At 37.0% G+C, this 17,325-nt stretch overlaps 1 protein-coding gene across 1 annotated transcript in view; it reads left to right on the top strand.

Annotated features, from left to right (window-relative positions):
* Nucleotides 1–17,325, top strand: part of LOC133526817 (limbic system-associated membrane protein-like) — a 148,747-nt gene that overhangs the window by 6,814 nt on the left and 124,608 nt on the right. Inside the window, exon 2 of the mRNA XM_061863611.1 lies at nt 14,655–14,752. Coding sequence (XP_061719595.1) covers nt 14,710–14,752 — 43 coding nt within the window. The 5' untranslated portion in view covers nt 14,655–14,709. The remainder of the gene's footprint in view (nt 1–14,654; nt 14,753–17,325) is intronic.

Below are 17,325 nucleotides of genomic sequence, written 5' to 3'. Positions count from 1 at the left end.
TTCTGCTTGTAGTGTACGTGATACTTACTAATAGCCCCCGTTTAGCCTATTCTAACCAAATGATAACTACGGTACCCTACTCTGAGCATGGCCCGACATGCTCTTGGCCAATTTTTATTTTGTAAATACCTTCATTAACAAATTGTCAACCTAGTTGTGTTGTAAGTTAATAAATAACCTACTAGAATTCGCTTGTGACTGTGTGTGTTAGTTTTTTAAAACTTTCAAAACCCGATTCACCCCTTAAAAAAAAAAAAAAAATAATTCAGGCCAAGTCTTCAACCGTTTATACTCTCCGTTCTCTATATTTTTTTAAGTAACGGAACTGTTTTATATATAGAAACTACCTATTAATCTATAAACCCATATGCCTTTAAAAGTATAAACTTACCTATCCACTGTTGCCGACGTTTCTAGAAATATTTCACGTTAGTTTTCCCAATGGACCCCGATCCCTTTCCGTTCAATAACGCTAGTGGCGAAGAACCATCAGTCTATGCCAAATTATTGCGATGATACCTTCATCAGGAAAGTATTGGATGGCGCGGTCGCTTTCAGTTTTTATGTAATATTTCAAAACTTTAGTAGTATTTTTTATCATAGTTTATTAGTTTTTTATTTTTTATAGTTTAAGGCTGGTGTTATATTTCGGTTCGGATCGACCCCGACACATATAACCTTAAATATAGTGGTTGATAGCGCAGGTAGATTTGTACAATTTAGAGAATATTTTGACTATATAAGGTTTCGTGAAATATGATCTATCATGTTAACTTAATTTGCACGAATACGACAACATCTGCATATTGGTTTAGTCTATTTTCGGATTTTAGGTTATGAAAATATAAAAACAAAACAAAGCAGTAGGTATAATTTTATTATATCATTTTAATTTCTAAAAGCGTTTGATGGCCTAGCGGTAAGAGCGTGCGACTTACAATCCGGAGGTCGCGGATTCAAACTCCGGCTCCTACCAATGAGTTTTTCGGAATTTTTGTACGAAATATTTACCGATATACCTGTTCGGTGAAGGAAAACGTCGTGAGGAAACCGGCCTAATGGAATAAGATCTACTATATTTACTCTCTGCGTTCAGGTCAGATGGCAGTCACTTTCGTAGAAATTAGTGCCTACGCTAATTCTTGGGATTGCCAAGTGGACCCCAGGCTCTAATTAGCCGCAGCAAAAAGCCGGGATAACGCGAGGAAGATGATAATGATATCGTTTTAATTTCTTTTTTGTTATTTTCTATGGGTATTTGAGAGTGAGATCGACCGAATGAAATAGACAAATATATATTTAGGCTCGTAATGAACGTACCTATCTACTGTGTGTCGACTTGTCGAGTATGTATATTGCCTCCGCCTTTTTCCTCTTCGTCGATAAAATATTAACCACATTTAATCCCTTAAGTAGGAGCTGATTGACCTAAAATCATTTCTTATTGGGATTCTACAATATTTCAATTTTGAAGAACATAATTATGTTTCAAATATTAAGGTTCTACCTTGGTAAAATGAGTACTTAAGTTTATAACATAGCCTTGTTTTTAGGGTTCCGTAGCCAAATGGCAAAAAACGGAACCCTCGTCATGTCCGTCTGTCTGTCCGATTATGTCACAGCCACTTTTTTCCGAAACTATAAGAGCTATACTGCTCAAACTTGATAAGTAGATGTATTCTATGAACCGCATTAAGATTTTTACACAAAAATAGAAAAAAAAACAATAAATTTTGTGGGTTCCCCATACTTAGAACTGAAACTCAAAAAAACTTTTTTCATCAAACCCATACGTGTGGGGTATCTATGGATAGGTCTTCAAAAATGATATTTAGGTTTATAATATCATTTTTTTCTAAACTGAAAAGTTTGCGCGAGAGACACTTCCAAAGTGAAAAAATGTGTGATGTAACTTCTAAAATAACAGAATGAAAAATCTACAAAAAATATATGTAGTTTCTTTTTTCTCTTTTCTGTATTCACTCAAACTCATTAGTCTCATTTCATGGGGTGACCAACTATGACATCATGGAACGCGGGCAAGGCTTGTGCCGTAATACATTATAAACTAGTAAGGAAAGTAGCTCGCTTTCGCTATACCATATTAGTATAAATATATCTATATGTATAGCAATTTATCTACGGTCACGTCTGAAAATATCGATACGGACAAAGTGCCAAAGATATGTATACACTACCCTAATATATGGGCCATAACGTCATGTATACTTATTTTGGGCACTTCGATCGTGTCAATGTTTTCAGACGTGACTGTACCTAAGCTATGTTCCTATGTAAAAGTAAACAATAAAGATATTGATCAACATTAAACACGACGGACGGAGTGCAGCCGACGCGAGCACCCATCCCGAGGAAGGACCCCCGATGGGTTCGAAACATGTCGCCAATAGCGACGAAAAAAGTCAAGTGAGTGTAGCCGTGATTTTAATAAAGATATTGATTGATGTGATGGTTTAGGCCTTGTGTATTTGTATCTATTGGTCCCATTACCCATATTGTTTTATATTTACTTTCTAATTACGCACAAGTACTATCGCAAATCGTTGAACTTCCTTCCAAGAACAATAATTAATTTATCGGATAACAGTTAAATTTGTAATTTTGTGCTTGTTGCTCATTTGAACAAGCTAAAACAATATGTGTCTAAGACTTGTTCTTTCAATTAAATTGGTTTGATCCTCTAAGGATGTAATACAGATCAGTGTTTACTTTGAAAATAGAATGGTTCCTGAACGTCTGAATTATAAATACAAGTCTCCGTACTCTCAGTAGGCGGATCTTTTGCATTCATTTTGGGAATGAATGTAATATTAAAATACGTTGTATAAACACTGGGTATTTTAGTAGAGTTTTATTATGCTATTATTTGCACGCATTTTTTAGAAGATGATTTGAATTTTACAACATTTACGAACATAAGACTGGGATTAACAAGATAGTTATGTAAAGCTACATTATAAACCATTAAACTTATTTTACAAAATTTTATCTTTTTAGGCATGGCTTTCTTCATAACGCCTGTTAAGTTCAACAAGATGATCGTTTGCCCTTGATAATTGTTTGTTCTTATTGACCTTTGTGTTTGAAAAGGAGTGAATTAGACAACGGTTTGCTAAGTTTTATAAAATCGGGGTTGTCTTTACGGATATAAGAAGCTCGGTTCTCCATACAAACGTAGTTACGCCCTCATGTATAAACGACTACCTAGATTGGTCTGAAACTTTGTTCTTACAAAATGATAAGGTATATTTTAGTCCTGTAAATAGTTTATGTAGCTTCAGATACCATTGTTATAAAAATACAGCGAATTTAAGTTTCTCATACAAAACTTATTTTTGCTCTATTTCGTTTGATTTATAAACTAGAGCTATATAAGCTTAATACAAAACTAGATACACCTCATGTCGTTATATGTGTAAAGTTTTATTATAATCCAAAACGTAGTTTTAAAATGAGAACGAAACTCCGTTTGTATGGAAAGGTGAAATTCGGCCGAGCTTGCCGGGGATTCTAAATAGGTACTTCTAGGACCTAAGTCAACCTACAAAATGTAAGAAACAGATTTTGATTTCATATTAATACTCTGCCATACCACACATAACAGAGTCTATGCGGAAAGAGGTCATACAAAGTATTGGTACCCTTTTGTTTCACTACTTCTCTTTCCCGACAGTTTGTACCTCTTAAGTGACATTCGAAAACTCATTCAATTGTTTCCGTGATCTCGCGGTGAATACATTCAAATATTACTTAAAATAACAATAAAATCAACGTAATTTTTTTTCAAATCAAGTGCTGCTCAATGATGTGGACACAAGCGTTTGACGATCCTATTTATTGTCATAAAGAACAAAACCAACACACATATTGATAAATGTAGGAGCAGGAGGACATGTTTACTCTTTTGACAAAAAAAAAACTTATATATAAGTTTTGTTTTTTCCTCGCAAGTGTGTTGAAAAACGTCGTATGAAACGCGTGTGCATTGGTCATTACCCACATCGGCTTTCTTATTGCGCTACAATATCGCTCATAATGACCAACTTAGCACACTTGTATCATAATGTACCTACTATTGTATCTATGAAGCGTTTTGCAAGTTTATTGCTTATTTTAGATTAAAATAACAAATATGTATCACCAAAATGCGAAATCATACTTATACGACATAAACATGCATGGTCGTTTGAATTGTAGGTACATATGCCAGCATGTCATTTTACTATTTAAACGAATAGCCATTGTTTTGAAATAGTAATTTGAATAATACAAATTTGAACACCTGCGCAATAAGCCCGTTTATATTTCTAGTTAAATACTTTCACTGTGTATTTTTAACTTATCTAGATCACGCGTTACGGTATTATAAACGCAAATTATAAGTCAGTACCCCTAGTAAAAATTTATTCGATAGCAAAACGTGACGTACGCGTTTGCGTTAAGTCTCATTTTGTATGGGATTTAGAAAAAGCGCGCCAGGCGGGACGTTTTGGAAGCTCAAAATCCCATACAAAATGAGAGTTAACGCAAACGCGTACGTCACGTTTCGCTGTCGAATAAATTTACACTAGGGGTACTGATCAAGTCCGACGTAGGTCATCCTTTTTTCTCTCTTATCGTTCGTTTGTAGTCGTATGCCTTATCTGATTAGATTATTGAGCGTATTTCCATTAGGGCACTGTTTGGTGCCTTATGTGTAAATAAACTAGGTTGCTTAATGGGAAAACTTGAGGTGGTACGATTTAATCGGCGGTACAATATAGCCAACTCTCCCCTATTTCCTAAAATATTTTCGTAAAGGTCAGATAAGTAATAATGTCAGGTGTGATAAACCTTGTATGTGTAAATCACTTTTTTAATCTAATCTACGAAAACATTGGCTAATAAGCACAGTGAGGGGAAAGCCTACGAAGTAGGAGGTCCCGAGTTCGAATCCTGGTAAGGACATATATTTGTGTGTTTATCACAATTATTTATTGCTCAATAATAGAAGCCTCAACCTCACTTCCCAAGGCCCTCACGCGGCCGCGGTAGGTATAAGTAGCGCTGGCTGGAAGTCGTGACAGTGGACATGGAAGAGAACAATCTCACACCTGAGGATGCCGAAGACCGGGCAAAGTGGAGCAGATTAAGTAGGAAAGCGGACCCTAGCGCTAGGTTGAAAAATGGATGCTTTCTATGTATATGCGAAAAGTGAATTTTTCATATTTAGATTCCTTAAATACTCACTATTTCAGCAGTTCAGTGAGCCATCCAACTTGTGTAAATACTCCAAGTTTAGCAATCCCAGTATCAATATTCGCCGCATTGACACCATTTAAATTACGGTTGTTCGAGCCTCTGAAGTTTTGGTAATTCGGTTTTCCTATTGGTAGAATGTTATTGAGTTGAATATCCGATTCAGAGCGGCCTATTTAATTGGTTTTGATAAAAGGCAATACGGCAATTAGACTTATAGCCTGTTGAGGTTATGAATTGTGTAGATAACTTTTGAAATATTAAATTTGTCGTGTCTGTACTAATCATAACTTACGCAGCTCAGATTTCCAAATATAAAATCATAACTCCTGTGTATATAATATGTTATGTTATAACTTAATTGCTGTACATCCCAACTACGAATTTATTGTAGCCTTTGCCCGAAAATTCATCTGCATATAAATCATTATACTTACTGATAACTATTTTGCCCCCGTTTGTAATCCTCTCTTCTAGATATATCGTGATCATGAAGATTATGGATATCTTGTATGCTTATTCAGATTATATTTAATCTATCTGCGTGGGTACGAATGGGTATTCAAAAATGTTAAGCCTTTTTTAAAGAAGTAATTTAATGAAATAAGAGATCACACAAATATTATTAGTTTCATATTTGAAACAAATAGTTTAGACTTATAATCCCTTTCCTCATACTAAATCTATAATCTTTCATTGTTTTTATATAACCTGAAACAAAACATTCAAAATTAATCAGCTTAGTGTAATAAATTGTGTATAGTATTAACATTTAACTGGTGTTTCGTGTTCTAACTCTTATTATTTAATGTGTTTTGTTTTGGTACGTAAAAATAGTAAAGCTTTTATGTTTTTATGACGCATATTAACGTTTTTTACGGCATAGGGTTAGAAATTGAAATTGATGGATCTGGGTGCCATAAATTTTACCCAGCGAGCAAGAGATATTATAGAACACATATAAGCATATACATTTTAGTATTCTTTTTGTTGTTTCTTACAGTAATTTTTTTAGAGATCAGAATTTTTTTGCATGTAGTTCTGTTGAAAATACTAGTATTAGTTGTCTAAAATGTTTAATTCCTTTTCATAAGTTAAAGTTTCATGTAATCGAGAAACTTTTCACATTAAATTTCGATTCGAGATCGAGAATATACAATTGCTTGACAAATTGATAAAAGTTTTGAAAGTAACTTCGACGACCGATCTGGCCTAATAGTGGGTGACCCTGCTTATGAAACTGATGGTCCCATGTTCAAATCCTGATAAGGGCATTTGTTCGTGTGATGAGCACGGATATATGTTCCTGCGTCATTGGTAGAACATAGTATAAATATTTGTATATGATCGTTTAAGTACCCACAACACAAGCCTTATTGAGCTCACAGCAGGACTTTAGTCAATTTGTGTAATAATGTCCCATAATATTTATATTAAATAAAGTAACTGTTAATTTTTACAAAACATTGTTTGCTTACAGAATATGTTTCTTAGCTCATAATAAAGGTTTACTGCTCAGCATCATAAAAGTGGTCACTTTTGATAAAAGAAAGCCTTTCTTTCACATCTCTTATAAAATAAAACGAAGACGAAAGACGTTTTAGACGTTCGCTACAAATAAGAGGTAATTCAGCTTCCAATCATGTTTCCATCCAAGATAATAGTTTCTGCTAACACTGCAGATCGAAGGCTCTTTATAAAGTTAAACTATGCTGACCTAGCCTAGATGCTAGCTGAACTTTGCCCGAGGCTACATATGTCCACGCACGGCTTGAAAGCTGATCTGTGCTGCAGATATTCTGGCTATTTTAGCCTACTGACATCGTGTGTTAATATATAGATATTTATACCTGTCACTCAAATAGGTTAAGCGTGATCGGATGACTGAAGACATTCAGGCGTATTCGAATTTTAGATTTTCGATCTGTTTCCGATGTGATACTGATCTGTCAGTGTCAGAAGTGACATTTCTTCAACTAAAAATGTCACTATTCGAATACGCGCCTGTGAGTGAAAGAGTGTAATATAGCAAGCGGTGCCTGTACCTACATAGTTTTGTGTAATTTTGTAACGTAATATTATATATACGTGTTACTCTCGATATGTACCTACCGCTGAATGCCTTTGTGTGATCAAACTGTTAAGTTCCTAAGGTAGTGGATCCTCGTGATTGATAATATAATATGTAGCGTTTGGGCCCTGTGCTTAATAATAAATAAATATTATAGGACATTATTACACAAATTGACTAAGTCCCACAGTAAGCTCAATAAGGCTTGTGTTAAGGGTACTTAGACAACGATATATATAGTATATAAATATTTATAAATACTTAAATACATAGAATACACCCATGACTCAGGAACAAATATCCATGCTCATCACACGAATAAATGCTCTTACCAGGATTTGAACCCGGAACCATCGGATTCATAGGCAGGGTCACTACCCACGAGGCCAGACCGGTCGTCAAAGTCTTAAGTCTTAAGTTAAATTATATTTGAAAACGGGGCGTCATGCGTCACTAGGGATGCATAAGGATACCTATAGTTAAATAGGTTGATGTAACACACCTATTGCTAGTAGGTAATAGTGTAGTGTATGTGTATAAAATAAAAATTAAATAAAAGTCACAAGCCGCATACTTTGCAGTGTCTACATTTACTTTACAACACTCTTCATTGACTCCCAAAACGTTTATCAATAAAACCTATTTATTCTACCATTATCGGCCTACCGCGCATTTCCCCGTTTTTTGTAAATCAATAATAGGATTCTGTCGTAGCGAAATACGCCAGTGCCAACGCTGCTTAGAGGAGCTTAGCTCAGAATCCAGCACAATCCGTTCTGATTGCCGAGGCGCTTTTTCTAAGAGGCCAATTCTATTTTATGTATTTGATATGGTTTTCAGCTTGTTTTGATACTACATTAATCACAAGCACTTGCGTCAGCGGCTCACACTGCCGACTACTGACGAAATGCCGCAACCGATACGATCTTCAAGAAAAGAGCGTACTGGGAATCTTAAACATACATTTACAACCCCTCTGGTCTCTGGGCTTTACTTTATCATTAATATAAGGCCTAAATAATCTCGCTTTCAATTATTGATGCGTGATAGATGCCTTTGGTGCGACTCTAGATCATGAATCAAAATAAGGTAAAAACCATATCAAATGGTTAACACAGAATCAGCCTCCAAAGCGTGAAATTTTTACTCTCGACTATCGACTATTTTTACAAAAACGTTCGCAGCTCCGATATCTAAAGTAGCGAATAAACTCTATAGCGATTTAACAAGCCTTGAAATGAGGCTCGGAGTTTGTATTAAGGTTTAATTTCAGTTTTAATTAAACAGGGATTTAGTCAACTTGAGTCGTTTTAAATTTATGGCTTTAGATTGACTGAGCCCAGATGGTAATTTAATGGATTATTCATCGTGAAAGAACACTTTGAATTGGGAATGAGTAATAATTATTATCGATAGTAGTTTTAAATGTCATCGGTCCCGACTAGGATTTATCAAATATTAAAATTGAGCGGTATTTGAGTAGTAGGTAATAAAGCTTGTCAAAGATAAATATGGGTTTGATTCTCGGGTCGTACCTTGGTTTGAATTCATTTGAGATTAGTTATAGTTGGCCCGGGTTCGATTTCAAGAATATATTTTTTTGAATTCTACGTATATAATTAAAACTTGTAATCTAAAATGTAAAAGTGTATAGGTATACTTTTACATTTTAGAATTGTATTATGTAAATTTGAGATTTGTTTTCCGCTTAAAAAACAACTTACTGTATATCCCATGAAAAACTGGGTTGATGAAGAAGTTCTAAATTTAAAATATCTAGTATCCGAAACATTACATTTAAAGCGCGCCCTCCCGGCAAACTCCGATGTTGACGAGTTTGCTAAAAAGTTGACCTTGAAATACGAGCTCTTATTAAAAAATAAGCGAACCGAGTTTTATTCCGAGCAGATTCGTAACGATCCCAATAAGTCAAAACGAATGTGGAAGGTCGTTAATGTAGAATTAGGTCGTAAGACCCGCGATCGTGTTGATTATACCGACCGCATAAGGGACCCAGATGGTAAACCTTTTTCATCAAAACAGGAACTAGTTAACGCACTGAATGTGGAGTTTATAACTGCGGCAAGCAAGTGCGGCGCTCCCCCCGCTAACCGGCCTCTCGCCGGTGCTGCGCTGCAAGCCAACGCGGGAGTGAGTGACGTGTCAATGTGGTTAACGCGGTTCACTCCCTGCGAAATAGTTAATATTTTGAGATACCATATAGCTTCCAAAACTAGCACCGACTACTATGGCCTGTCCGCTAGCCTACTTAAATTAATAGCAATACCAACTGCTACTACGATCTCGTGTATTTGTAACGCTAGCGTTCGAAAAGGGACCTACCCCTCGGCCCTTAAGAAGGTAAAAATCAGTCCGCTGTACAAGGGTAAAGGAAACCGATCTGAAGCTAAATCGTACCGACCGATTTCCCTTGTACCAGCAATCAGTAAAATATTAGAGGTAGGGCTTAATAAGAGATTGCTGAATTATGTATTGGATAGAAATGTTTTATCGGATCGTCAATTTGCCTACCGGGCGGGACGCGCGACCACTGACCTGGTTCGAGAAGTGGTGTGGCGCGTGCTGAGCGCGCGCGAGGCGGGCCTGCGCGTGGCGCTGCTGTGCTGCGACCTCTCGCGCGCGTTCGACACCGCCGATCATGCCCTCATCGCTGACAAGCTCCAGTTCCACGGAATTCGGGGTCCAGTTCTCTCATTGCTCTCCTCATTTATGTCCAATAGGATCCAAGTGGTGGTGGGCGAGGGGGGACGTGTCACCTCCGCGGAGCTGGAGAATGTCCTGGGGGTTCCGCAGGGATCGTGTCTGTCGAATACGCTTTTTAGCCTCTTACTAAACGACCTTCCCGCGGCCATTACAGGCGCCGAAATTTACATGTACGCAGATGATGTGGCTGCGGTAATCGAGGCTCCCTCGGACGCGGTGCTCGAAACTAAAGTTAACCAGGTAGTCCATAAGCTCGAGGAGTGGTTTGCGTCAAATGGTCTCGCACTGAACAGGGACAAGACCTGCTTCATGACATTTGATTTGAATGGGAAAGTTCAGAAGTCTCTCAATGTGTACGCTGGCGACACAGTATTACATCAGGTTCAGTCGACAAAGCTACTGGGCTTCCTGGTTGATTCCTCTCTCACCTGGGACGGGCACATCGATGAGTTAAGCTCGAAGCTAGGGCGGGCGTGTTTCGCATTGGGTAGGCTGGCCAACACCGCGTCACTGAACGTTATGCGCTCCTGCTATTTTGCGACGGTGCATAGTCTTCTCACATACGGTGCCGAGGTGTGGGCCCGAGGGGCTGATTCCCAGCGTGTATTTCGAATGCAAAAGAAAGCATTACGTTGCATTGTTAAGGCACCAACCGACACCTCATGCAGAAACCTCTTCGAGGACCTAGGGGTCTTGACATTACCAGGCGAACTTGTGTACCAGATGGCGCTATTCACTCACTCAAACTTACACTTGTTCAAAAAACACGGTACAAATCAGAGTCATGCGCTCCGTAGCAATAAATACAGTTACCGTCTTGTCACTCCTAAGCACAAGCTTTCGAAGTCAGAGCGTTCTCCATACATCATGGGCCCGTCCGTTTATAACAGACTGCCCGCAGTGGTCAGAGATGCAGCCTCCACCGATATATTTAAATGTAGACTACGAAAGTGGCTACTAACCTTATCTTTGTATGACGTCGATGAGTTTTTTAAACTACCGTGTACATAGGTTATTAAGGTACTATGAAATTGTATTAACTTATATTATGTTGTTTATATGAAATGAGAATTAATGTGAATGAGATCTATATTAAATATTACTCTGTGACATTGATATGTTTGTTTTAAGTACTATTGTACCTATTATTAAGACATTATGACCTATAACTTTGGCGTTATTAATAAAGTTTTGTATTTGTATTTGTATTTGTATATATGTATATTCATAGTTGTACCTATCTGTAAAATAAATATTGATTGCGATATTGTTGGCACCCCTTTATCAATTGACTTCGCGGCGCAACCGTATGCCGTCTTAAATTGATTGTTTGCGTTCGAACTCTGAATTCACCAAGAACTTTGAATATTTTCCTGTGCAAAAGAGATGCTCCAGCGCTCGGTAGGCTGGAGCATAGATTACCTCAAACGGACTCCGCATTGTGAAAGATGAGCAACTAACAGTAACGGGGCCTAGCCAAGATTACAATCGTACATCGATAAACATCAAAAGTATATTAAAAAAATACTGAGATGAACAATGCTACGAAAAGGCACGTGACTAAATATTTCCATACCTTATTAGTGTTTTGATGGGCAATTTTTATCACCGATTGTCATTTTGGCAATTTTTTTTCTAATTTTGTCCCTCACCCCCCCCCCCCCCCCGTTTGGAACTTTCCAATAATATTTCCCCATTTCTCCCCTGATAAAAAGTATATGGCAATCAGGGACCGGTCCGGTATCCTCTTTGAGGGTTTTGGAAGGGGTATTCGTAAGGCTTTGCTTACCAAAGCCGTTGGTAACTAAAAACCTTTCATTTGGCTTTGCGCTTCATAATACGGGGAAGCTTATCAGCTTACGCGTATTATGAAGCTTGTTCCTATCTTGAAGGGGTATCAATTATAAATTATAACGTATATGCCATTATTAACTTTCTCTTCTTAAAAATAGAATCAAATATTGCTTATTTACGTTTAAACTAAAAGGAAGGGGATACTCTTTCATTTTAGCGGTATTTCTGAAAGGGAAACCCCTTCAAAGTCAAATGAATGGGTAAGCAATTTAAAGGGAAAGCGAATCGTTGGGGCTATTCGATAAATGACCTTAGTCGGCCTTACTATTTAAAGGCTTTTTTCTAGTATGGTATGGGTCTATAAAGTCAATCCACAAATTATTTGTACGTTGTATCGGTCCAAACTTGGTGACTTGTGACGAACTTGTACTAGTAAAAATATTACAATACAAGGCACACTGCTATCCATACCAATGAATACCTGCTAATAATGATAGCCAGGGTATGTTATTATAATTCAATTGTTAATCATATTTTTAATTTACTCACGCATGCAGATAGTAAACTTATAGACTTTGTGAAAAGCGATGTCTGCACCTACTAGAAATGGAAAAACCATAGACTTTGTGGACTTATTGTACAGAGTACTACAAACTGCATATCCACTTTATGAATGAAATTCATTCATAAAATCAGTATGCACTTTTGCAGCTACATGTACTACATTCGAAATAAGGAATGTTTTGCGTTTGCTTTTTACACAGCTTAACGTATACTATATTAAAATGGATATGTGTGACCTAAAAGTCATCATATATGTTTCATCTAGTTGATACGTCATCTACGGTCTCAAAGCGGCTCAGGAGAGCTCAGGATACAGAATCTCACAAGCGATGATTGCACAAACGCGTATGTAGCAGAATCTCAAAGACCTCCTTTGATCAAAGAGTTTTGGAGGCGCGTGAATATTTTCACATTGGAGTATCGGCTCATATTTGCGTCATTACCTATCGTAAGCCAATGAACTCAATAGAACTCCTTCAAATGAGGCATCAAAGACATATATTATTTCATTATTTAGCTTTTTGCCTATATAAAATTTCTTGTTTTCATTTTTGTTTTCATTGTCCTCTTTTATTGGTACCTACGAATGATGGACATATCTCTACTTTAATTCTAGAATTATGTAAACGAGACGCACTACTTCTTATATTTTTTTACCAAGGGATCTTGTTCCTATTCAGACAGAACTTAACAAGGACAGAGGGTATAGAAGGTAGTCTTGTTTTAAAAATATACAACACGTGTAAACGAAACTGACAGCTCTTAGATAAAGCTGTGAGCAGTTACATGTTTTTCCTGTTTTTGCGAGTACGGCGAAGATAGCGTAAGGTTTGCTCGCAAATATATTATATCTCATCAAAAACATTTTCATGTGAAATGTTGCCAGGATGAAACCATAAGGCTCGCACTGTCAAAAAGTTATAAGATCTTTTGTAGAGCCAACCTTCTAATTCTACAAGCTACCGTCACATGGGCGTAAGGTGAAAAATTTATTCACTATTTATTCATTATTTATACAATATTTCTTGTAGTAACGAAATGGCCAAGCCACATATTTTGACTAAGGTGTAGAGTTTGTGAAGTTTTAAACATTCTAAACGTAAATTTTAATTATAAATACAGTTTTACAATGCGGTTTGTACATTTTGACTTTTGAACATTTTGACTATTACGGTTCATGAGATACAGCCTCGAGACAGATGGACGGAGGGATGGACAGCGGAGTCTTAGTAATAGGGTCCCGGTTTACCCTTTGAGTACGGAACTCTAAAAACATCGTGAAAATAGGGGTATCAAAATTGACGAATTTAACATAGAATCATCGATGTGAGAATTTCCCTCTGAGTGTAGGACTCTATTATAACTCTCTCCGTCTCCGCCCTGATTTACAGTAAGTAGATTCGCTTTTCCCCGTTCGATCGTGCCGAGGAAAGGGGTGAGTCTCAACTGGATTGATTTATAGTGTACCCAATCGGATTGAGAGGAGCGTATAACTGAAGTGTATTCGGTCCTTTATCTCTAATATACCTGTGCAAGTATTGACTTGCACAGGTATATTTTTCAAAGTTATATTACTCCAGTTTGTTCTATATGGATGAAGTTTGTGTCATCAAATTTTTTTTTTGAAAATTATGCCATTATTTAATAACAATCATAAATCCATCTACAGAATGTCTGAAATTTTTCGTGAATTTACAACTTTAAATACCAAAATATTATATGTCCATAATTTAAATTTACAGTACATATGATATCTACTTTATCGCCTTAGTATCGTAACTAGCACTATACGTATGTACCTACTCGTATATTGTACAACGTACTAATGTATTAATACACTATAATTAGGTGCATTAGAGCTTACCTATACATACATATTGTGAATTATTATTAGGTACTATAAAACTTATCACACTTTTACTCACTCATAATAAATAAAAAATACAATATTACCCACATAATCGGTTCTGATATAACTTTCTTATTTCTTTTCGAGTGAGTGATAATAAAAGTTAGTAGAACTTCTACTAACGATGAATTAAGGAGCTGCCATCAAATCTTCCCTAGTTTCCTCTTCAACTAAATATTATTACTACTTTTATTTACTACTTAAATATGTTTACGTATTGTTATAAGTTCTTGTTTCCTTTCTCGAGTGATATTTATTTAGTATGTTCTTTGTTATTTGTGCGTAATTGTTGTTTTTGTTGGACTGAAGAATGATATCATTTATTGTTTGCAGTGTTGGAGACTTCGGCAGTGAGTCGGGTTGATAATGTGAAAATATAAGAGCAATCATGATGAGGGTTGCTGCGCTGCTATGCTTATTTGGATATTTAGGTAAGTTTCTGTCTAATTTCATTATACAAGGTGTAACAATAGCAGTTAGTGGGATCCGTTAACGGACATATTTGGTATCGTATTCTAATTCAGAAAAAGTAGAAGAGAAATATTTTTAGACATGAAAACAATTCTTTTTTCTTTGTCACAGGTCGTCCAAATCAGGCCAACCCTGCATACAATGGCTAAATATTATTCGCGACAATTTTTTTTTCTTCTATTGCCCTTAAATGGATCCTCACTATTTTTTACACTTTGTAGAGAGCGCGCGTGGACTGTAGGGGACATGACAGGATTGTTTTGAGTTCTCGTATTGGAGTACCGCTTTTTTAGATCACAATACAGTTGCCAAATTTTTATTAGCAATCTCGAGAATCTTCTTTAGTGGCCTGATCGTTACGAATACAATTTTCTTTACTTCCGCTCGATAGAAAAAATCACGAACATAGGCGTGGTAATAATACAAATAGTACAAAATTTTAAACGCACTTAAAAAATTTGTAATAATGCACAAACGCTTAAAAATATGAAAATTGCTTGGGGGCTGAAGCTAGTGTAATTAATTAATTATACTAAGTATATCATCATCTTATTTACCGATATAATCCCTGTGACGTGCGCGTGCCCCAAGTCAGCACGCGTGTGTTCATTAGTCGATAGACTCGATAGTATCAAATTTTGATGGACATGGCTTCGATCACCAAGTTCAAGCTATCGATTGACGTCACAAGTGTGTCCTCTGTGTGGCCAAGTAGATGCGTAATATGATTAATAGGTATCTTTATAAAACAAAGTCCCCGCCGCGTCTGTCTGTGTGTCTGTATGTTTGTAATACATTAAAAAACGACCTACAGAACAGATTTTTTATGCGGTTTTCACCTATCAATAGAGTGATTCTTGAGGAGTTTAGGTGTATAATTTGTTAAGATTTTGTATATCCCGTGCGAAGCCGGGGCGGGTTGATTAACATTTTGTGTTTATGTTAATATCATTAACATTAGCACATGTAGGTATAGAGGCCAGGTTTAAACTAAATAGTATTTAGTAAAGGTGAACACATTTTGAAAATATATCTGAAACAAACCTAATCTACTTACATACGTAGTATTTTATTTCAAATTAAAACATAGATTAATAGGGTGTTATTTTGTGTACGAGGTCCAAAAACAACGACATACAGTACTTGGAATAATGTTTTTGTTTTTGACATAATGGTAGTCGACCGGACAAGTCCGGTCCTATATCTCTTTGCCCTGAGAGACTGATGACCTATTAGGGCCTACGCTAGCTGACGCGGACGCCCGCCGCGTGCGCACGCACGCGGGTGCTATTTGTAGGTGAAATCCGCCGCACGCGTCCGCTTCAGTTAGCGTTGCTCATAGTATTTTTCGTTAAACCGCTCGTCCGCTCCGTGCACCCGCGCCAGCTAGCGTAGGCCCTTATTCCCTGAACCTTATTATATATAACCCTGGAAAAATCTTAACACCGCGTTGTAGAAAATACGCATTGGGAACAAAGTGCCATCTTTTGACTTATTTAGGTAGTTATTCATTTTCTTTAACGACAAATCGCTAAATTGTTGTCTTAAATGCAAAATAATTCATACATGTTAGTCTAAATAATTTTAAAAATATCTTAAACAAACAAATTTCGGTACCTCGGATGCACGATTACCGACACAAACACCAGAGAGGAGGAGATCAATATACGCATCCAGAACGCCCTGCGATGCAGCGCAGCCCTCCATAAGGTGTTGGCGTCCAAGCTTCTCAGCAGAAATACTAAGTTACGGGTATATAAAACTATAATAATACCAATCCTTATGAATGGCTGCGAAGCTTGGACACTAACACTGAAAGAAGAGAGTCAGCTCCTGGTAGCGGAAAGAAAGGTGTTACGGAAGATCCTGGGACCTATCAAAAGAGATGACGGCATCTGGAGGATCCGTAAGAATGCCGAAATCGAGGAGTTAGTGGCCGAACCCAATATCATCGGCGAAACGAAATGCCACAGACTTCGCTGGTTCGGCCATTTACTGAGGATGGGTGAGGATCGAGGTGTTAAGAGAGCTTATTTGGGACAACCGACTGGTCGCCGTCCAGTGGGTCGGCCCAGATACCGCTGGAGCGACAGTGTACAGGCGGATCTGTGCCAACTCAAAGCCGATAACTGGTAGGAAGTGGCACAGGATCGGGACAGGTGGCGTTCTCTCGTTTTGGACGCCAAGACCACTGCTACACAATAGTTAGTTAGTTAGTAAATTGCCATCAAAAATAAACCAAATAAATTTCCAAAATCGCCACTATCGCCACTAACGCTATCTATCGGTGAATTAAGTTAAATAATGAATGTTACACGATAAAATATACACTTTCAAAATTTGTCTACATTTAACTTTTTTATATTTCTTTACATACCTGTATATTAAAAGAAGATACACTGAGTTAACATTTTCTGACATGTAAATTTAAAAGAAACATGACCTTTATTGTAACAATATGAAACTACGGGTATTTTTATATCTCCAATCTTTAAACAAGTAAGGAACTTTACAAAAATTAAATGGGAGCTCG

This window comes from Cydia pomonella, chromosome 17 (assembly GCF_033807575.1).
Source record: "Cydia pomonella isolate Wapato2018A chromosome 17, ilCydPomo1, whole genome shotgun sequence".
Lineage (NCBI taxonomy): Eukaryota > Metazoa > Arthropoda > Insecta > Lepidoptera > Tortricidae > Cydia > Cydia pomonella.
This window is presented reverse-complemented; position numbering and strand designations above follow the sequence as displayed.